Below are 23,151 nucleotides of genomic sequence, written 5' to 3'. Positions count from 1 at the left end.
ATTTGTTTTAGTATTTGTTATTGATAATTTTTATAAACAAATGCGTAATTTTTGATTATTTACAGTCTTTTACTTCTTAAATTTTTTTCCAATTACTTCATTATTATTAGAAACTAGCTGTCACTTAGTTATATTTCCTAAAAATTTTTTATGATTACTTATTAGTAATTATAAAATATTTTTTGACATTTCTTTTATTTTTTCCAATTTGCAGATAATTGTTTATATTTTTTTTATGGAAAAATGCATTCTACGCACTTTTCTTGTGCGATTTAGTACATTTTAAGTGTTTGCCCATCATTTTTCACTCATTGTAAAGTATTACAACTGGAAAGTGGCTGGACCTTCTAGTGTGGAAGGTCATGTGAACGATGACTGTTGCAACGTGTAAAATTACATAGTTTAAAAACTTTGAAATAGCAGCGCTGGACATTTTTTCCTGTCCATAATAGACAGGTGCTCTCGTGGACTTTTTTGTAGAGAATTCGATGCTAACTTTTTTTTATATCTATCACCGTTCTCGCTACGTAATCGGTGAAAGGTGAAAAAACGCAATTTGCCAAACTTTGATACTCAATGAACAATAGTAATTATTGTTTTCGAGTAATAAAAATTTGCACAAATACTCTCCTCATAATCCCTTACAGGAATCTATAACCAAAAAATTTTATTCCTATTCTATAATTAATGCACGATGAATTCATACGGCTACTAGACTATTTATCGTTTTCTATAGGAATTTATCGGCAAATACGAAGGATATTAGTACAAGATTTGATAAGAATCTATAAGAACTACTTTATCGTTTTTTATTGGAATTTATCTTCTTATCACAAAAAAAAAGCACACAAAAAATTAGAATTTCGCTACCCAATTAATACAATGCTAAGAACAGAGAAGAAGGTATAAACTACCAGATGTTAAAAAAGTTTGAACCAATTAAATGCTGTAGAATCCTATTGAGGTTTAATAGATAATAATAAAAAATTTTAAGTCGTATTTCCCTATTGACATCTATTTATCTCCTATTGGATTTTGAAGGAGTCAAACCTATTATACAATGCAGAATCCAATTTAGGTTTTATAGGTAATAAAAAGAATTTCTAAGTCGTATGATCCTATTCAATCACTTAGTTTCCTATTCAAATATCTTCTTTTATTTTGTATAGAAACTCTTCGTTTCCTATAGAATTGCTAACTACCTCTTAGAAACATCATAATCCTAGTTAGTTATGATTATAGAAAAATTATGAATCCTATAGGTTTTACGATCACCATTTTTATATGTATTTAGATTTGTATAATCTTTTTAGACTTTTTGCGAGTGGCAGAAATTTCTAAACTTTTCCTATTGAAATATGATATTTCCTATTCAAATTCTGAAAAAGCCTATAAGATTTACTCTTTTTCAATAAGAATGTTTACGCAGGGTACTAATCAACTTATTTTCATTCAATGTAGTTATGCCACATTTATTGTTTACAATAAATAAAGATTTTTTTCAATTAGGTGAAAAAATGGTTTGGAATTTTCGTGCATCGATTTTTGTCGTTAATTACTGTTGATAATGGTCAAAAACTATCTACGCTGATGAGGTCGCGGGACTAAGCTCGTATTATATAAATAAAGAATAAAGCAGACTAGAGGCAACAAAAAAAATACCGACATCGGAACTTTGGTTGAAGTCATACGCTAAAACGAATACTGATACGGTAACGAAATGTTTTTCCGTAGTGATTAAACTTTTTTTTTAGTATCGTAAAATAAGGTTTCACCAATTCTTAACTCATAAGTTCACTTTTTTTTAGAATTCGAACTTGCAAGCACCTTCGTCCATCAAATTCCATTACTCATAATAATGTACGTCGCATTAGAGAGGACATTTACAAAACATACAAATAGGGATTATGAAGTAATGGGCAAAAAGTACATCGAGATAGTACAAAATTACCGAGAAAAAAACATCTTAGCTCCTCCTGTATTGAATAAGTCAAAATTGATGGATTTCAAACTGGCAGCTTCCAAGTACCCTAGCAAAAAAATAAATACTTGTTCTCGCAAAAATTATTTGTGAATCATATCTGAAATCAGCTATACATAAATTTTATATGAAAAGGATAAAAATCATATATGAATAATTTTTATACTGTTCATCTAGAGTAGCGGTAGATACTCGGCGCCAAGTGCACATTCACCTTTTCCCTCTCTCTCTCTTTCTCACTAGCGCGCTCTTTCCCCCATGAGCGCCGAGGCTACCGACCACTCTATACACGAAAAATTTTGTGTGACGTCATCAACGCATCTTTATATGCAAATATCTTTATAATTGCTACATATTATGATTTCATATTTAATAGGTAGTTATCTTATATCATGAGCTTTCAATTAAACGTTAAACGAGAATTTTTTATTAATTATTAACGGAGTTATAAATAAGCCACGCCCCTAACAGCGATATTTCTGCTATTCAAGATTTTTTCGCTCGCTGTTTCACTCTACTTAATCGAGCGCTCTATCATGTGTTCTCTCTTACTGAATGTGTCTTTTGTCACTTTCTTTCACATTGGGCTCCCTACAGTGCCTTCTTTCTTGCGTTACGTATTGTTATCACTCTCTTTCACGTTAACCTCGTGATATTTCCTTCTCTCTTGCCTAACCAAGAGACATCTATGTTCTGAATAATGAAAAATGTTTCCCGCGTGTTGTATATCGATTTAAATAAACTTTCTTAGGAATTATTGGTAAAGAAAAGTTTTAAATGATCAATGAAAAATAAGTGTTTGTCGAATAATAACAACAAAAGAATATGATTAAAAAAAATAAAAAGTGTTTCCCGCGTGTTGCATATCGATTTTAATAGATTTCATTTGGAATCATGAATAAAATGATGTTCTAGATGATTGAAAGAAAAAAAAATTATAATAAATATCCAAAATTGTTATAAATTTTGTGGTTGGCTTTAAATAATGTCTTATTGAAATATTATATTTTTCACTATTTTTATGAGACATTATTTTGTTGAACTTTTTTCTATTTCAGAAAAATAAAAAACTGGCTTGGCAAAGTAATAAAAGAGCAGAAAATACACCTATGTAGCATAGGAACTACCTAAAATTGTTATAAATTTTTAAATTTTCGAAATAAATAAAAATAAAAATTAAATAATTTTTAACGATGTTGTCTTGAGACAGCGCGCTCGGAGAGCGCGCGTTGTTTCTAGTAACCTTATTAAAAAAAAATTAATTTGGAAGAAGAAAATTTTTTTGGAAGTTTGGTGACTGTCTCCAAAATTCCACTTTGATCGCACGAAATGTTACCAAACTTCCACTTGCACGTATATATACTACTATATGAATTTCTGGTGTCTATCTGTCTGTTCGGGGTAATCTCCAAAACGGTTAATTCGAGTGCGACCAAATTTAACAGATATGTAGAGGGGGTTGTTCGGAAAGTTTTATGCTACTTTTTCTTAATGTGAATTGTTTATAACAATTCAATTTGTTATAAACAATTGAAAACAGGATTTATCCAATATATTTAAGATCTTCCAATGGGAAATTTTTTCTTTTACTGAAACAATGTTATCCACAGTGTAAAATGGATATAAACATATTTCTTTTGTTCGTAACATATCATTTGTTGTAAAAGAACAGAAAGTGAGTTTTACGATCATTTCCTTTCATCATCAGTAAGAGTGCTTCTGTAACTGGAGGAGTTACCTAGTGAACACAGAATGTAAATGTGATATAACAAGGAAGTAACAAGTTACGTAACTTTTTTGACTTATAGGTGACATAACAATTAAATCAAATTTGAGTTTTATGATATGTACCTAATTGTTACTTCTATGTTACGTATCAGTTACATGGCATTGTGATTGTAGTATAACGTCACAATTGTGACGGCTATATTATGTCCTCGTGACCAAACAATGTTACTTTGAAAAAAACGTCACAACAGTGACTCTTATGTTATGTTTATGTTATGTCGCAGCCGTTTCCTCAGTGTAACATAGCATCAATAAAATGAAATAACATCAGTGTAATGTAACTTACGTTACATATGTTATACCGCACAAAACAGGCATCTAGGAATGCCTGTAAAAACCGGCGCCAAGTCCACATTCAAGTAAAATTAGATTAAATGGAAAAAAGGTAAGATCAAAAAAACATGTGAAATCAAGTAAAACGCCAAGTTAGCTGCGTCTTTTTTCATAATTTTTTCGAACTAGCAATGTACTATTGACTTATAAAATTTCAGTTAATTTTGAAGTACAAAAAAAAAAATCTTCAAAACCAAAAAACTATGGAACTTGGCCCAATTTTGTCTTTAAAGTCTGCCCAATTCAGTTTCAAATGTTCTTATGTACGAACTATAATATATGGAACTGTTGAAAGAATTTTAAAAATTGGGCCAAGTTCCATAGTTTTTTGGTTTTGAAGATTTTTTTTTTTGTACTTCAAAATTAACTGAAATTTTATAAGTCAATAGTACATTGCTAGTTCGAAAAAATTATGAAAAAAGACGCAGCTAACTTGGCGTTTTACTTGATTTCACATGTTTTTTTGATCTTACCTTTTTTCCATTTATACTAATTTTACTTGAATGTGGACTTGGCGCCGGTTTTTACAGGCATTCCTAGATGCCTGTTTTGTGCGGTTATATGATTCTTGTAAAATTCAGTACTTCTTTCTTTACTTGAATATCGAATACGCAACTGAATTTTTATATATCACTTGTTTTTTTTTTTTTATTATGCTTGTGAAGATCCTTACAGAACTTATTTTAGCTTACAGACAGAGAAAATTACACAAATAGGAATATAGAAGAAGAAAACATATGAGTTTTATCTTAATATTATCTTATTACTAGACATTTAATTTGCATTCGTCAAGGAACGAAGTGATTATCGAGCAGATGGCAGTGGTGGGTGTAGCCAACAGAACCTCCATGCTTAGCGGCAGACAGTGACCTAATCGACTCAATTTTTTTATGAGACCGGCCCTCTGAGCGTTGTACAGCGAGAACTGCTATACGATGTGATCAATGCTTTCGTCGTCCTGATTACATTTACATCTAGGGTTGTTTATTATCCTTTTTCTAGCCAGAGACTCTGCCAGGCCGTAATGGTTTGCCCTACAGCGATTAACTATGGCTGTTGGACGGCGTGCTAGTCCTAGGGAGGTGAACCAGGGTTTTAGATACTCTCTGAAATAATGTTTAAAATATAAACGACCTTTTTTTTTACCAGTATTTTTCAGCATTTTGTTGTTGTGAGAGATGACAGATTTTCCAAAATACTCTGAAGAGTCCGTGTAGGGGACAGGAAACAGGAAGGCGGGGTGGGTGGTAGCTTCTTTGGTGCGAGTGTATCCAATAGAACTCTATTTTCCTATTGCCATTCGTTACGAGATCTTGCATGAACATTTTTTTGACCTCAAGGACATAAGGGTTTATTTTAACTGTGGCCTGGAATTTTGACAGACTCCGCAGAGCACTGAGGGAATCGAAGAAAATAATAAGGTTAAGATCTTGGAGTGTTTATGGGTTCGTCAGGAAAGGCTTTTTTCTTTTTTTTTTCCAAACTCTGTATCTACGGGAATAGGAGTTATGATCGTGGAGTAGTCGTGGACATAAATAGGGTAAAGAGGAGTTTTGTATAGGTTTGTTATCAGTTTTGGAGCTTCCTCGATGACTTGGCGTAGGATTATCTTTTTTTTTAATCTGTTTTTGGCACATTTCTTGCTGTACTCATTTATTTTTTTTTGTATCTGACCATTGATACACGAAGTAATTTTGTTTACAAAAAAGAAACCTAGGAGCTTGGCTCTACTTTGAAGCGACATTAGTTTGGATTCTGCCAGAAGGATATTTGTGGGGGTGGATTTTCTGTAACCCATAGCTATTCTTATAGCCACGTATTGCAACCTTTCGAGCTTTTCTATCTCTTTCTTACGCGGAGGAAAGTACACTAAACTGCCGTAATTAAATATGGACCGTACGTAGCTCTTATATAGTAAGAGAAGAGTTTCAGGGTAGGCTCCCCACCATGTGCCACAGAGAAATCTCAGAATGTTGAGTGATCTGGAACATTTATTTAATACTTTGTTCGTCTGAGTCTTGAAAGTCATGTTGTGATTAAAATTGACTCCAAGAAAACGGACTGTATCACTGGATTTTATGATTGTGTTTTCTATATTGATTTCAACCTGTCCAGAAAACTCTTCTGCGTTTATTAAAATCGACAAGTATCGTTTTGTGTAGAGCAAGATCGAGGCCAATGTCTCGTAAATTATTCTTAATACTTAAAATCGCCCTCTCTATTCTTTTCCTGCAAATATTTATGTTGGTTGTCCTCGAATAAATTGCGATATCGTCGGCAAATTGCAATACTACTATACTGGCAGGTAAGTTCTTAGTTATGTCCGCAACGTACAAGATGCACAGTATCGGGCTTAACACACCACCATGAGGCACCCCTTTGCCCACCACTCGATAGCTATTGTCAGAGATTTCCGTATGTATGAACCTTTCATGTGTTAAGAATTTGACAAACTCAATCGTTTTTTTAGATATATTGCAGTCCGCAAGTCTATTTAACAATATCGTGCAGTCAACATTATCGAAAGCACTGCTCACGTCGAGAAAAGCTGCTAGCACATCTTTGTGCTCCATATGGGCTTCATCAATGTGTAGCATAAGATTCGTAATATTATCTAAACAAGAACGACCCTTTCTGAAGCCTGTTGCGTCATTAGGCAATAAATTCTTTTGTTTCACCCACCACTGCAATCTGTTTTTAAGTAATGTTTCGAAGAGCTTGCAAGTGCAAGACATTAAGGTGATTGGTCGGACGGATTTGCCATCTGCTTTATCTATAAAATGTACAAACATATACTTCCAGGCAGTGGGGTATTTCTCAGTTTCAAACATTTCATTAAATATATAAAGTAGAATAAGCTCAATTTCAATAAGTAGATTTTTGAGGATACGAAAATCAACACCGTCCAGGCCAGGGGATGACTTATCTCTTTTATCGTCGAGCGCTATATTAAACTTAGCAAAGTCAAACGCGATGTCAAAAAATGGATTTTCTCCACTAACAGGTAGCCAGGATGGATCGGAGCAGACCCAATCAGGACTCAGTTTCTCTACGGCTGCAAAAATTTTTTCTTTTTTTTCATTATTTCCCCTGACATGGACCGGGTTGACCTTCACCCACTTATTTTTAAAAATGCGGCACTTATTCCAAACATATTTTGCACTTGTTCTAAAATCTATACTGTTAGCAAATTCTCGGAAATTGTCTCTCTTCTTCATGTTAAAGTCTGAACAGCTTTCGCGCACGCTCTCTTGTAATCTATCGCGTCTTCGGAGTTCTTCGTGTGCTCCCATTTACGAAAGGCCGCGCGCCTTAATCTTTTCATCTTTTGACACTCCTCGTCCCACCACGAGACAGGGTTAGTCAATTTTTTATTTGACAAGGTATTTTCACGATTTAATTGTTTATTGATAACGTGTTTTTTCCACTCGGTGTAACTGTGGCGACAACGTCACTGATTTTTTCCATAAAAATCTCATATTTTTTACTTGGCGAAAGCTGATCGTACTCAACAGAAAGAAACGAGAAGTAGGCTTTTTCTAATGGTAGATTTAACTTTTTCCAATTAGTCTCAATGGTGGTTAGTTTAAATGTCTTTTTTTGATAATGATTTTTTTGCAGATTAACTCTTATGAAAAAAGGATAATGGTCCGAGCCCCACGTTTCGTCGCCAGCTGCAAGATCAATTTTATCCGCGAGATCTATTGTAGACATAATCAAGTCAATGTTGGATTTATTGTTGTTTCGAATATTTACATGTGAGACCGTATTGTTGTTATGAAGGAACAAGTTGCAATGCTCAATACTGTTTCTCAGTCGCTCTTCGTTGTTATCAGTCAGTTGACAGTTCCATACCGTGTTGTAAGCGTCAAAATCGCCGAGGAGAATGCAGTTATCGAAAACATCAACACTTCGAGTGATCTCATTCCATTGATCAGTTGATACACAACTACTATATTTATAGAAGGATTCGTATTCGTTAATTTAATCCCGCAGACTTCTACCGTTTGGTCTGGACTTATCAGATCATCTATTTCTTTAAAATTCAAATTTTCTCTTATCAAAAAAAAAATTCCCCCACCTCTTGAGTGAGTTCGATCCAAGCGAAACGGCAGAAAACCCGGTACACAAAAATAATCGTCAGGATTCATCCAATATTCTACACATACAAAAATATCAAAGTCATTTATAACTACTCTGAGCTCGTTGCGTCGTTTCTTTAGGCTTCTAGTGTTCCAGTATAACAGTTTGAGTTGTGATGTAACGCTGCAATTATCCATTGTAGGGGTATTTGAAGTTTTCGCTGCTGCTGGTGTCGTCTGTGGTGCTGCTTTCAACGGGTATACCTTGAAGCTTGTTATTTATTCTCGTAATCTTATTCTGAATGTATTTGTCACTTGTGTGTAGTAGAATTTCTTCGAACATGTTTATGATAGCCGTGTCTCGCGACAATATCAGCGACCTTCTGTTGTCGGTGTGTCTCTAATATAAGTTGGCAGGTGTGTTCAAATGTGAGGGGGAACTTTCCTATATTTTCTATAAACACTTTTCTGGTTGGAGCTAATTTTATAATAATGTCTGCAATTACTGGATTTTTCTTTTTTTTTTGCCCTCCCCTTCTTTTTGAGGTTTTTATTAGTGATTGAATTCGATTCCCCTCCATCATCGTCGCGAGTTTCTTCGCTGTCTTCACTGGAGTGCGAGGAGTCTGCTGTTTGAGAATGGAGTATTTTACAGCCAGTGATCGGCGTCATCGGAGTCGTGAATATATGGTCATTGCCGGGTCCAGGAATATTTTCGGCGTTTTCGACTTCTATAGTCTCTAGTTCATCAAGTTGATTGTCACTGATAGGTCTTTCAAGAGCTCTAGTGTCTGTTTGGTGTTTTGGAATGCTTTTGTTTTTGTTTGTCTGTTGATTTTGGGAGCTGTTATTACCGGTACGAGAGCTTGAGTTGGCTTCTACGCTGTTGCTAGGGCACTGCTTAGCGATGTGTCCTGTTTGCTTGCAGACAAAACATTTCATAGAGTCGGAACTGGGATAAATGAAGTAATAGAAATCGTTGAAATTGATTTTTAAGATTTCAGGCAGTTTACTGCAATCCTCTGGCTTAATAAATACTTGTCTGCGGAAGCTGATGACGTGGTTGTATCCATTAGCCGCGATTCCCGCTCTAAGAAAGATCACTGGAGAGCCACGCCTAATGCCAAGATTGTCAATTGCATCTTCTATAACTGCGTGCGAGATTGTTGGGCAGGCATAAGAGAGTGTGATTCTGTGCAGCTTTGCTTCTAGTGGACGTATGGTGACATGATGTTGCCCTATTTTCAAGCTTTTATCTCTGTTTGTAATTTCATCAACGAATGTCTCACTTGTCAGAAACAGACACACGCGGTTGTTTGACATTCTGGATGCATAGAGTACATTTTACGGGAGGACAATATCGCCTACCACACAGGTGTACTTTGATAACGAAAGTCCATCTGCACAGTCTAGAATAAGTCCTTGGTTCCTCTTAGGAAAATTGTCTGGACGTGGTACTAAATGAGAGCTGCTGGGACTTGTTACTTTTGTCACAGCACTGTACGTCGCAGCTGTAAACTTTTCTGGACCTGTAGGATTGCTTGGTACTGATTTATCTTTAGGCACTTGATTTTCGTATGCAGTAGGATTAGAATTACTTGACTGAAGCTTTTGTCAATAGTGAAGCTTCAGGCGCGAATAACTTTTTATCTATCATAGATATGAGAAAAAGTGTTTAGTACTTTTTTTATTAAAATTACATTCTGAACAACTTTTATTTAAAACATTTTTTCATAACTACGATAGAAATCGAGAAATTCGCGATGGGGGGCGACTTTTCGCGATTTACTCCCCCTCTATGCGTGCCAAACATTTTTGACCTACACCATCGTGTTCCTCGCAAAATTTTCGATCTAGTCATCTATAAATCATCACTTTGGCCGCAGCAAACCAAAATTATCCCATTTCCCGCATTTGACTGGACTACTTGTACAAAGCAGAAAAAGGGAAAGAATGAGCGTTGCCACAATACTGTAACCGATTGTTTCAAAGTCTTTGTGTCTGAATGGCAAAAGCTACTAAAAATATGTGAAGAAAACAGGGACATCATAGATCATGTTATAAGAGAAAAAGTTGAAAATACTGTTGTTAAATGGCTAGTGGAAGATTATCTAATAATTTTGAAGCCAATATCTGTTACATTGGATACTTTACAAAGAAATAACGCAAATTTGTCTAGTGCTGTGCACCCTGGCTAGGCTTTTATAAAATTTTTTTATATAAAAAAAAAACAAATACTTGAACAATTTCGTTTTATGATTTTTATATAAAAAATACTATTAATTAATTATACTTAATGACATTTCTGCTGAAAATTGTACTTGAGGGGGATCGAACCTACAAGGAGAAAAAATCCTAATAGAAAATATTGGAAACTCCAAGAAAAATTACCGTGCGGCACGGTAAACTGGACGCAAGATGTCACCCTTATATATTCTATGGGTCAGCAATAGAAAAATAATTGTGCTGGCACGGTAAATTATACAAACCTAACCTCTAATTTTTATTTAATTTGAATATAAAAATTATTTACCAACAATAAATTTTATTAACATTATTTACAAATTTTTTTTATATTATAGCTCTAATTTTATAATAATAATAGTAAGATTAATAATATTAAAAAAATAATGGTAAAGTATGACCACTTTTACGACACACTTGTACAAATGTGGCCGAGCATACGTTGAACCATTATCATCACAAAGCTGTATGATGATTTTAAAAAATTCTTTCAAGTTTTCTGAAATATATCCATCAATTCTATAGATATTGTAGATTAAACGATTGAATTAGATTCGCCAATCAATTTCGAGAAAACAGTCTCGACTCACAGAACTGTCTGCCGATTATTAATAATTAATTAAATTTTAATTGTAAAATATGGGCCTTTAATCGCCTGTGTGCTTGGAGTGAGAGAGAAAGTGAAATTTTACCGTGCCGCAATAGAAAAATTCTTGGACAACAAGTAAAATGTATGTTCTATCCTCTAATTTTCCTTCAAAATTCTATCAATTATTCGTTGTCCAAAAAAATTACCGTGCTGAACAATGAAAATTATTAGCTAGTCTACAATTTTCCTAGTGAAACTTAAAATTTTTCATTCAAATCTTTATAAAAATCACCAAACTGACAAAATGCGTCCAGTTTATAGTGCTGGACTATAATTTTCATTTTGCATTTTTCTCCGTGTACGACCACTATGTTACGCAACTTAAACTGGTACCTTTACCCGCTCGGCTATTGACTTATTAAATAAAATACATCAACAGATACATATGTGATGTTTTTTTCGAATACGAATACCAATAATACATTTACTTGAATACTCAGTAATAAATCGTTTGATTAATTAAAATGTTTTGATGTACTTTGATGAATTTTTTTCCGGAATATCTGAACTAATTTCTAGTTAAGTGGTCCTGACTAAAATAACCTACATGGGGCAGACCAATGTATTTCACAGGATACGGACAAACATCTTGATTTTTGATTCATAATTCATAGATATAAATTATAGGAAATTTTTTATTTATTTCAACTAACACATGTATTATTTAAAATCAACTTAATGTAAGTTAAATAAATTACAACTCCTTAATTTTCAATTAAGGACATGCCCTTTTTTATTTCTACTCAGGGTGGTGGATGTCACAGAAAAATATATTTAGTGAAGAGAAACAGTCAAAAATTTTTCCAATGGTGAAGCAATTGCTTGGAATAACGTACAATCATATTTTTATCTTTCACATCTTATCACTAAATATAAGTGCAAAAGTGTAAAGTGCCCATTTCAAAATTTAGAAGTAAAAGTATTTCTGTACAACAGTGAATTTTTGATTGTTGTAAGTAATTATCTCTGTGTACATGTATGATCCTCCTTTTCTATCCTAGATTTTGTTTCATTAACATTGTAACCACATTTAATGTATCTCATAGTAAAAAGAAAGTAACTTCAATATTAATCGAATAGGTCATGTTCAATTTAAACACTTTTAGTTCATGGAAATTGAAAACTTTCAAAAACCGAAATAAGTCGTCTATATGGACTGTTTAAATGTTAATATTTCTTTTTGACTGGTTTTCTAATTTTCTTATACAGGAAGACTCGGAGTATTATTTAATTATAAGTATACTTTTTAGAGTATAAACTACCCGGGAAAAAATAAAATAGATCTACACAGATCCATATTTTCGCCATTTTTTAGATCTAAGTTAATCTAATTTAATCTACTTATGTCTAAGAAGCTAAAGAAAAGTTGATCTAAGTACATCTATGTAAATCTATGTTGATCTAGTGAGATCAATGTATATCTACACAAATTACTGTATGTCTATGAAGATCTCCATTGATCTCGATGATAAGAAAAATTTAATACATCTATAGATATGACGGAAGATCTAAAATGATCGAAACAGATTTACACAGCACAAAGTAGATCTAATTGTGCCAAAAAATAGATCTGAGTCGATCAATGTCGATCTATTTTATTTTTTCCCGGGTATCATATGGAAATATCACTAGTGAGAAAACTAAGTTGTTTACCTTATTTAGTTTTTATATTGTATTTGTCATTATTTAGGATGCTTATTACATGCAGAGTCGAATAACTGGAGACGTATTATACGAACTACTGTGTGAAAGTGAAATGTTCAATATGCATAATGAAGACTAATGACGAATGTTGAACGGTAATATTGACCGTTTCAAAAAGAAATAAAGCGATCAAATGTGCTTGTAGTTATCATAGATCTGTAGTAAAAGAAATAATTTATTATTAACTAATACATTATGGTTAAATATTATCAATAAAATTTTTTTACAAAAATAATTTTTTTAAATTACAATTACGAGTTTAAAAGATTCGATCATTAAAGAAAATCTTTTATTTCTATTGGTGAAGCTTAAAGTTTCTAAATTGTTTTAATAACGTCCTGTGTCATTTTTTGTAGCCGAATTATCCTGGCTTAAAACGGAAGATGTCCTGTTAACTTCGAGACATGATTACTCAAAAAACGAATTATTGTGAACAAATTTCAGGATCACAGAAAAGTAAAACTAAAAATATAAGCTTTCCAGCTTTTTAAGAAAGCTTGATATTATTTTCTTTTAAATAATTCAGGAAAAGGATGTTTATCTTGTCTCTAGGTCTTTAGGTCGCTAGTTGTAATGTGGGTTGGTGCAATTGTCGGACTCTGTGTCAAAATTATTCTTTAAAAATTTGTGCAAAAATAAACTTTTTTTTAAACTTTCATTCAGCCATCTCGATGTAAAGTACTACTTTAATTTACTGAAATAATTGAAGAAATAAAAAGATTACATTCTTTTATGCATGTATATAAGAAGATTATTAAATTTTTTTCTTATAATCCAAAGGTTTTAAAGCTGAAGAAATGAACGTTTAAATCCAATCATAGTATTTCAACAAGATTTTTGTTTCCAAAAAGGGGGTAAAAATTCCGAGAAGTAAAAGAGCGTTCTTTTATTATTATTTTAATAAACTCTAATAGATTCTAATGATTGAAATATTTAAAAACAAATATTACCCTAAAAATTTTGCATTTCTACAATAAAAAAATATGTCTTGCTGATTATTTTAAATTGTTGGAAAAAATGTGAATTATTAAAAAGTTATAAAAAGTAGTAGCAAAAGAAGAAGAATAGAATAGGATTGTGTCATTTAACTTGAAAGAAAAATAGAAAAAATCCACAAAATATTTGTTATACAAAACTGCACGGAGAAAACTGGCACTCGACATTATATAAAAAATTACAATAATATCGTACACAGTGCAATACACAATTAAAAAAATACTAGAACTTGTAAATAGCCACGCAACTATATGGTAATTTCGAGCAAAGAGGATGGTAAATTCTCTAATATCAGAATTATCATAATAAAGTTATTAAAAAATATTTATTATAATTAATTTTTTACTTTGCGTTTAGTAAAATTTTCGGAATGTATCGTAGAATTTCGTATCAATGATTTTCTAATTTTTACAATGTAAAACGACAGAATTTTTACAATAATTAGAATGAACTTATGCTAATTAAATTGAAAAAGCTCGTAAATTGTTTTGAAAAGTTTACTAAGTACAATAGAAAATATGAGTGATATAGATCACGTAATTTTTACTAAAAAGCATGGTCTTTTACAAGTAGCTCATATTTTACGTTATATTTAGTAAATTTTTTAAAACGATTCACATTCTTTTCCAATTCAATTAACGAAAATACAGCTGATGAATTTTTTTGGAATTTATAAACTTTTGTATGTTAGATTTTACTACCTTATTATCAATATTATTCAATGTTAATTCTTTTTTACTAAACGTGATCGAAAAATTACTCCATGCTGAAGAAAAATTCATTTCTACAATCGTTGAAACAAAGAATATCTTTCTAAGGAATTTGCTTTCTTAGAAATTGGCAATAACATCATCAACTTGATCACAAATTTTACTATACTTTTAGTAATTCTTGTTGTAATGTGGATCGGGCTGGTTAAGTTTTCTTCAGTTGAGCTGAGAATATCACGTAGTAAAGTAGTGAGTGTTTTTTTAATTTCTAGGGTTGTGATTCTTCTTTGTTTTAAGAAACATGGATACATCAGAAAAACTACCAGATCTAACACAGTTTTTCAAGTACTCTCCAAGAATTGTTTCCTAACTCTTTTAAGCCAAAACATCATTTTTTAACGCATTATGGAAGAGTTATGAAATTAGTTGGTCCTTTGTGGCACATTGCTTGTATGAGTTTCGAAAGAAAGCATAGACCAAGTAAAGTTACGGCTCGTGTTTCTATGAGTCGTCGGAATATTTGCTATACTTTAGCTTTAAAAGAACAACTAGTACTTAATAATTACTTTTTAACAGCACATGATGAAGAATATGAGTTTATATCAGGTGCGAAAAATGAAGTTTTGATACATGAACTTAATAACTACAAATATTTTTATAATACTTTACTATCGATAGCTTCAGAAAAAAAAGTATCTGTTACTGATTGGATTTGTTATGATGGTTTGACATTAAAACCAGAAATGATAGTGATGGTCCCGTCTGAAAATGGGCCAAATTTCTTTTTTATTCATTATTTAGTTTTATGTGAATCACATAAATTAATCGCTCTTACACAAAAGTTAATTGCATATTATAATCATCATTTTCAAGCGTATGAGATTGAAAAAAATGTTTACTCATTTATACCATTATATTGGATTGATATACGTTATAATATAATAACTTATAAAATTTTACTTGGTGATGGTAAAGAATACGTTGCAGAAAGATGGATTTGAGTAATCTATAATGATCCACGTTTATAAACTAAATCTTACTCAAGAGTATTGTAAGCTGCTAGTGTATTACATGATTATAAAACATATATAATAAAACATTTAAAAGATAAATTTGTTTATAAGAATTATTATTAACAATTCGTGAGCTTTTGTAATATTTCTTTTTTTACGTATTTTTATTTTAAATTTTATAATAAAAATATGTGTAAGAGAAGAGAAATTACAAAAGCTTAAAATACATTTTTTTATATATGTACAGAAAAAATTACATTGTAAGAATATAATTTTCCTCATGAAATTGATGATCTTTATTATTTAAAATAGTAATATATCCCAAGGTTACTGTAGAAAATGACTTTACAAATAAGGATCATTTTCAATTCAACATCGGAAAAATTACGAACAACTGTAAAGTTATTAATTATGTATATAATATAAATTTTTCCTAAGGAATGCAATTTTTATTATAAAATTTAGTAAAATGTGTTTTTTATAGTAATAATTTTTCTTTTCAACATTTCATAAAATTTTAATTATATAAAATAAAAATTAAATTACAACATAGAAAATTGTCTACTACTTTTGAATAACTTTAATAATAAAATTTATGTAAAAATAATTCTAAGTAATATCAATAATTTCAAACAGCATTCAGTAGTAATTAACAAAACATTCTGTGGGTTTTGGAAAACAATAAAAATTTAGTAATTCTTCCATACATTTTTATATAAAATTTATTAAAAATTGAGCTTCAGTTTTCTCCGTGTGAGTTACTATCAGAAGTAAAAAAAAAATTTATTGATCATTCATTATTTATTGGTCTGTGATTATAGAATTCAACAAATTTCTACATTGAATAAAAAAAATACCAATGTTGAAGATGCAATATAATAAACACAAAAATATTACATACTGACACACTAACTAGTGATGCGAAATGACCGTCAATTTTTGAAATGGTCGGGTCACGAAATTTTCGACCGTCAATTGACGTAATTTTTTAGTGGAAGGTTACACCGTTAGAGGTGTACCACCGAATGGCTCCTAAAAAATTAAGTGTATTCTTTTGACTTTTTAAAATTTTTTAACGCTTTCAGAAAGTATTAATAGATCATGAAGATTAAAATAAATAATTAATTGTAAATTAAGAAAATCAGTTTACGGCGTTTCCCTCATTAGCCGACCTAAAGTGTTAGCAGATATTACGTTGCAATGTTGCCAAATGTGAATTCGGGTCAACTCGGATGAATTCGGACTCAGTCGTATTCCCCTGCTTTCGAGTGTGTTGAATGAGCAAGTTTAGTTTTAGGTTCAAGCCGGTAAAAGATGTGGCAACGTTGCATCTTAAAAACCATTGCGGCTTTACCCTCATAGTGTGACCTATCTAGGGTTAATATGAATCTTTGAAAGCGTATAATTATTATATAAAATTATATATAATTTCTTGAAAAAGTGAAGAAACTGCTCTTAATATCAAAATTATACCAAGTCTATCTAGAGTATATGTATATATAATATACTTACATGAATATTCAAATTAAATTAGTAGGTCAACCTTATTGTATAAAATAAGTTCATCAGACTGAATATTACAAGCAACTCTATATTTAATGATAAAAATGTCTGCAATGTTGTGATTAAATATGCACAATTTGTACAGGAGCTATCTTCCATGATGGAGAAGAAGCAAACTATGAAGCTTTAAAAAAAGCACTCACAGTTCTGAAAGAAGAGCAAATAGCACCGAGCTTCGAGCTGCAGCCAATCATAAAATGGGTAAATTCAAGTACTGACAGCTTTAAGACATCTCTTGCAGGTAAATATGAATAATATAAATATTATTTTTTTCAGTATTGTATTAATTTTTTTCTCTCATTTCTAGCTTGCAGTTTAGTAGAAGAAGGTGTAGCAGCAATATTTGGTCCAGGAAATTTCCATACACGTAATATCGTTTCAAGTATTACGTCCAGATTTGAAATTCCACACATTCAATATTCATTTCGTCGCATGGATGATCCTCTGCTTCCTCATACTACAATCAATATGTATCCTGACAGTGAAAAAATTTCTGACGTGAGTATAAACATTTGTTAATTAAATTTAATGCACAAAATATCTCTATATGATTGTGCCCAGTCTCTGGAAAATTTTTCACACTAAAAATATGCTCCAGGCATTAGTGGATATTCTCAAAGCAATGAGTTGGCTACAGTACACTGTGGTATATGAGACAGATGATGGATTATCACGACTACAGAAGGCTCTGTGGAAACATGGCCCAACGAATTTTCCTATTACAGTTCGTCAACTAAAACCAACTTATGATAAGTCTACACATGAACCTGATTACAGACCCCTGCTAAAAGAAGTTGCCAATTCCACGGATTTCAGTATCATATTTGATGTTGAACCTGAAAATTTATGGTCTATTTTAAAGCAAGCTCAAGAGGTCAAGCTACTGAAAGATTATTATAACTACATCATTACGTGTCTGGTATTATCTTACATAATTCATTTGAAATTTTATCAACACCTAAATAGACTATAAAAACTTTCTAGATGAATCATACAACATGTACTTTTACAGCATATTCCCAGAGATGAATTATTGTTGGCACTAAATGGATCTGAAGCAAATGTTACAGCCATTCAAATAATTGCCGATGATTCATACAGTCTACCAACGGTATGTTTTTTTAAACTATTTCACAGTTAAAATATATTTAATGCTTCATTAAAATGAAAGCATCGATTTTTTGATGAAAAAAAACTGAGTTAAGAAAATGTTTGGATTAATGTAATATTCACACATGCAAGTAAAGTGAAATAACTGAGCAAATACATACTATACTAGCTATGAAGACAATAATCAGGAATAAGATGTTATAGTAACTATAATACAGTAATGTGATAAGAGAATCCTCATTCGATAGTTAAGTGTTCTTGGCAACATAATCTCTTCATTAAACCACCCCACATGAAATTCAAGTACCACTTTCACGTATATACATACTGCAACCACTTATCATTGTTCTCACTGAAATCTCCTTATATCACTATAATATATACGGGTGTTTAAAATTAAAGAATTACTCGAACGAAAACAATTCCTATGGTTTTTAACAATGATTTTTTTAACCAATTCTATCCAACTTTGTCTTAAACTTCTTATTGCAATATAATAAATAATTACACAACACAAAATCAGTTAAACGTTCAACCTTTTTCATTGTTAGTCTTAATATTTTTATTTAAGTTTTATTAAAAAATTATACAATTAAAATATCATTCTAGGGATCTGGGTGCATGATGAACTTGCTAGTAGAAAGAATGAATGCTATATGTTCTATTTATTATGTTTTTGAATTAACGATAATAACGTAAAACGTAAAAGAGACAGTCGAAGACATGACTTCGTATCTTTCGTAAAATATCTCAAATTCAATTTTCAACAATATTGTTGACACAAAATGACCCTGTATGAGACCAATAGATTATTCTAAAAACAAATTTTTTTTCATTTCCGCGGACTTTACCCCTCCGCCTTTCCGGACCGCTAGCTAAAGGCTCCGCCCCTGCACCCCCAGTGCGGTTAAACCTATATAATAAAAAAATTGGCTATTTTTCTTCTTCTCGGTTTTTTCATTCGACACAAAAACACAACTAGACTGATTTTGTTCAGAATCTGATCAAATCTAAATTTCATAATTATGAATTTAATGAAACCAGCCCCATGTCATCATGTGTTGTCGAGATACACGAGACGAAAATTGAATTCAAACTTACATGCATACACACATACATACATACGTGCATGCACACACGGACATCCTTTTAAAGACCATTCTATTTGACTCTAAATACAGTCGACTCGCGTTATGAGCCTGGGTACGGGCGGTTAGGAGAGGAAAATTCTTCGAATTGGCATTCCCCCACTACTATGCAATTTTCCCTTATTTGTTTGCGAGAAATAAATTGTGGTCGACTCGCGTTATGAGTCCGCTCATTTTGATAAAACAAATTATACACTATTTTCATTCGCAAATATCCAACACCATTTATTACTCCTCATTCTTCCACTATTGAGAACCAAATTTCATTCCTCATTTCTGAATCTTTAAATATATTAATTAGTTGATAACATAGTTATTATTTATGCATATATTATTTTTCAGTTTTGTGATGAAATATTCTAATAAACTCAATTTACGAATAAACAATAGTTTTTATTGTACTTTTGTTTTTGCATTTAAGATAAATCTATGGAGTGCGGACTCTTAACGCGAGTCGACTGTACCTTAAAACGTGGAGATATGTTAAAATTTGGAATTTGCAAAATCAGATCCATTACAATAAATTCCGACAGGGAAGTTAAAAATTCATTTAAAGTGTTAGTCTGTTCATTAATCTTTTTATTTTAAACCTTAGTGTTGACTTGTTCTTAGTATTGTAATTATACTTAATTAAAAATGTCCCATTCTATTACATTTATAAAAATAATTTTTTCCACATTCTAGGTAGAAAGTGCATTCCTCTTTGATTCTATTTTTCTCTTCAACGATGCTCTAGAAGCACTAAATGCACGCTTGAAAATCAATGGCCACCAGCATTTGAAAATTGAACCGGAACCACTGTCCTGCTCTGATACAGTAAAATATGAAGCAGGTCACAACATATCAGCTTTGATGAAAGAGGTCAGTAAATATCGAAAAAAATAGTAAAAAAAACTCTGTAATTTAGCACTTCCTTTTTGTATTTATATTTTTTCATTATAACTGATAGCTACTTTGCCGACAGGAGTCAAAGATGTTGCTTATAATCTGTGTATCGTTGTCTTAGCAACATAAACCCTAACGACAAGATAGCGCTGCTAGATACACGGGTTCTTTTCAAGATTATGAATGAACTTGCATTTACTATTTCCACAGATAGCATCGGTGGGTAGAACAACTGGATATTTGAAGTTTAATGAAAAAGGAGGGAGATCGTTCCAGCTAAATTTTATCGAGTATCATATGGGTAACGCTTTTGTCTCTGCAAATTGGCAGGATGGTGAATTCAATGTTATGAGAACCCAGAAAGAAAGAGAGGAATCAGTATCAAAGAGTATTGAACAGAGAGTTTTTAGAGTTACTACGAAGCCTGTAAGTTGTTTTCTTTTACTTTTATCAGATAAAGATTTACAATTATACTTTCAGTATGATGCAATAAAATAATTATGTTGAAGGGTATTGTAATTTCCTCTAAAAAGAATCGCTTGATTATTTTTAAATATTGAGAATTAACTCTTTTCTTACCTGAATGCTATTAAAATCAATAATAATTACTAGAATAAATATTTTCTGAATTAAATTATTGAATCATGACAAAGAAAGAAACTAAATAAAGTTTTTGATAGAAGATAGTAGATGTTATTATTCTGTTTACATTTCTTATTATTATTATTTACCATCATCCTACAAAGAGTTAAATAGCCATGACAATTACGTCAATCTGATAAGTTAAAGGTATAGAAAAAAGAAGGAAACAGTATATATATTTTGTTTTGATTTTTCCTAAAACTTGCTATCATTACATCTTTTCTGTATGAAACTTTAAAGTTTATGCTCATATTACATCAATAATTAAAATTATTTTTAATTCTTTATTTTAACACTTTTCATTTTATTCGTACTCAAAACTTACATTAAAAATTTTTTTTTTTCTGAAAGCCTTCAAAGTTATCAACTAATAACTTCGACGAAATAATTTTTCTGTTGAAGAGTATTATCAATATTTCAATATATTGGAAGTTCGGATGGGTATTTGTGAAATAATCAAGTACAAGTTGATTTTCTATTTTCAAAAATTATAACTTAATTCTTTATTATTATCACGGATTGCATTTAGAGAAAACGTCTTTACATTACAGATAGTCGTACAGAACTAACTAAAGACTTTAAACTGAAGTATTATTTAGACAAAGAGATCTAAGCCTCTTCTCTATTTGTTTAAACATTACAGATGGTTATAATAAATAAAACACATGCAATACTCTGAAGATAGAGTACCAAATAAAACTTAATAAAGAAAGAGTCCTTTGTATGACCCAAGTGTCTGAAGTCATAAAACAGGGTTGGGCCTTGGTTCTTTTCTTTAAAAATATGTTTATAACTAAGTGTTGAGTTTAACCATAAGTTGAATATTTAAAAAACTATGAAATAAAATAAACAAAATATTAACTAAATAAGATTCATTTTTGTTCAGAGAATTCAACACGCCCCCTCAAAAATGAATCCCTTACAAAATAAATTCAAATACATTCTTAATAACAATATTTTCTAAATCTTAGTTTTAATGATTAAATAATATGAATATTGCTTACAATACTGTTAACAAATGAAACTGTAATGACTTCTCTTTATGCAATCCTCTTATTTTATATCTCTATCTGATCCAACATTTGTTGCTTATGGGTAAAGGGAAAACCCATCATCGTATGGGAAAACCTTACCAGATCAGTAACAACAATAAAAAAAACTTATAACTACATTAAACCCATTTGTGTTCTAAATTCCACAAATTTGACTCCTGGTAGAGATTTTGTTAATGTATCAGCTATCTGTCGATCTGTGGGCATATAAACCAATTTAATTAGTCCCTTTTCTACTTTGTCACGAGAATAATGATATTTAATATCAATATTTTTCGATCTCTTGTGACTTGATGGATTCTTCGCGATACTTATGCAACCATTATTATCTTCATATATAATTATAGGACCTGATATAATAATTTTTATACTTTCTGCTAATGATTTGAGCCACATAGCCTCTCGTGCAGCTTCATGCAGAGCCATATATTCAGCTTCTGATGTAGAACCTGCTACAGAGGCTTGACGTTTCGTAGCCCAACAAATAGTACAACTATTATACATTTTATATAAATATCCTGTTGTGCTTTTCCTGTCAATTTTATCATCTGCCCAATCTGCATCGACATATCCACTTATTATATTCTCGTAATTTCTTTGTTCATATGTTAATTTTATATTACTAGTACCTTTTAAATATCTAAGAATTCTTTTCAAATACTGCCATAATGTAATATTATTTTTATTCATATATCTACTAACAATATTAACAGCAAAACTTAAATCTGGACGAGTACAAATCATTAAGTACATTAAACAACCAATAACACTTCGGCATGGCTTATTACAATCTTCATCTGAGTTTAAACCTATATAATTAATTTTAGATTCAAGAGGTGTATTTACTGGATTACAATCTTGCATTTTAAATTTTTCTAAAATTGATTTTATATATATATTTTGATCTAATGTTATAATAGTATCATTTCTAATAACTCGTATACCTAAAAATAATTTTATTTCTTTTAAATCTACCATTTGAAACTTACACTTTAAATATTCTTTAAAATTATTCATAGTATTTATATTATGAGTAGCAATAACAAGATCATCAACGTATAAAACTACATAAATATTCTTTATAATATCACCTAAATCTAAAATATAAATACATCTATCTACTGGAGAAGTTTGAAAATCCACTTCTTTTAATGTTAATTCAAAAACCTCAAACCAGCATCGAGCTGCTTGTTTCAAACCATACAGTGCTTTATTTAATTTACAGACCTGACCTTTTTTACATTGTACTCC

General features: G+C 31.2%; 1 protein-coding gene across 4 annotated transcripts in view; it reads left to right on the top strand.

Annotated features, from left to right (window-relative positions):
• Window positions 1-23,151, top strand: part of LOC118070073 (glutamate receptor ionotropic, kainate 2-like) — a 140,766-nt gene that overhangs the window by 105,544 nt on the left and 12,071 nt on the right. For all 4 annotated transcript variants that reach the window (XM_035088511.1, XM_035088507.1, XM_035088495.1 and 1 more), the window contains 6 exons: window positions 17,149-17,304; window positions 17,371-17,561; window positions 17,662-17,982; window positions 18,076-18,174; window positions 20,006-20,182; window positions 20,417-20,632. In XM_035088511.1, coding sequence (XP_034944402.1) covers window positions 17,496-17,561; window positions 17,662-17,982; window positions 18,076-18,174; window positions 20,006-20,182; window positions 20,417-20,632 — 879 coding nt within the window. In that variant the 5' untranslated portion in view covers window positions 17,149-17,304; window positions 17,371-17,495. The remainder of the gene's footprint in view (window positions 1-17,148; window positions 17,305-17,370; window positions 17,562-17,661; window positions 17,983-18,075; window positions 18,175-20,005; window positions 20,183-20,416; window positions 20,633-23,151) is intronic.

The sequence above is a fragment of the Chelonus insularis genome, unplaced genomic scaffold (genome assembly GCF_013357705.1).
Source record: "Chelonus insularis isolate UGA/USDA-ARS -01 unplaced genomic scaffold, ASM1335770v1 contig_12_pilon, whole genome shotgun sequence".
NCBI lineage: Eukaryota > Metazoa > Arthropoda > Insecta > Hymenoptera > Braconidae > Chelonus > Chelonus insularis.
The sequence above is the reverse complement of the archived record's forward strand: the minus strand, read 5'-3'. Positions and strand labels throughout refer to the sequence as shown.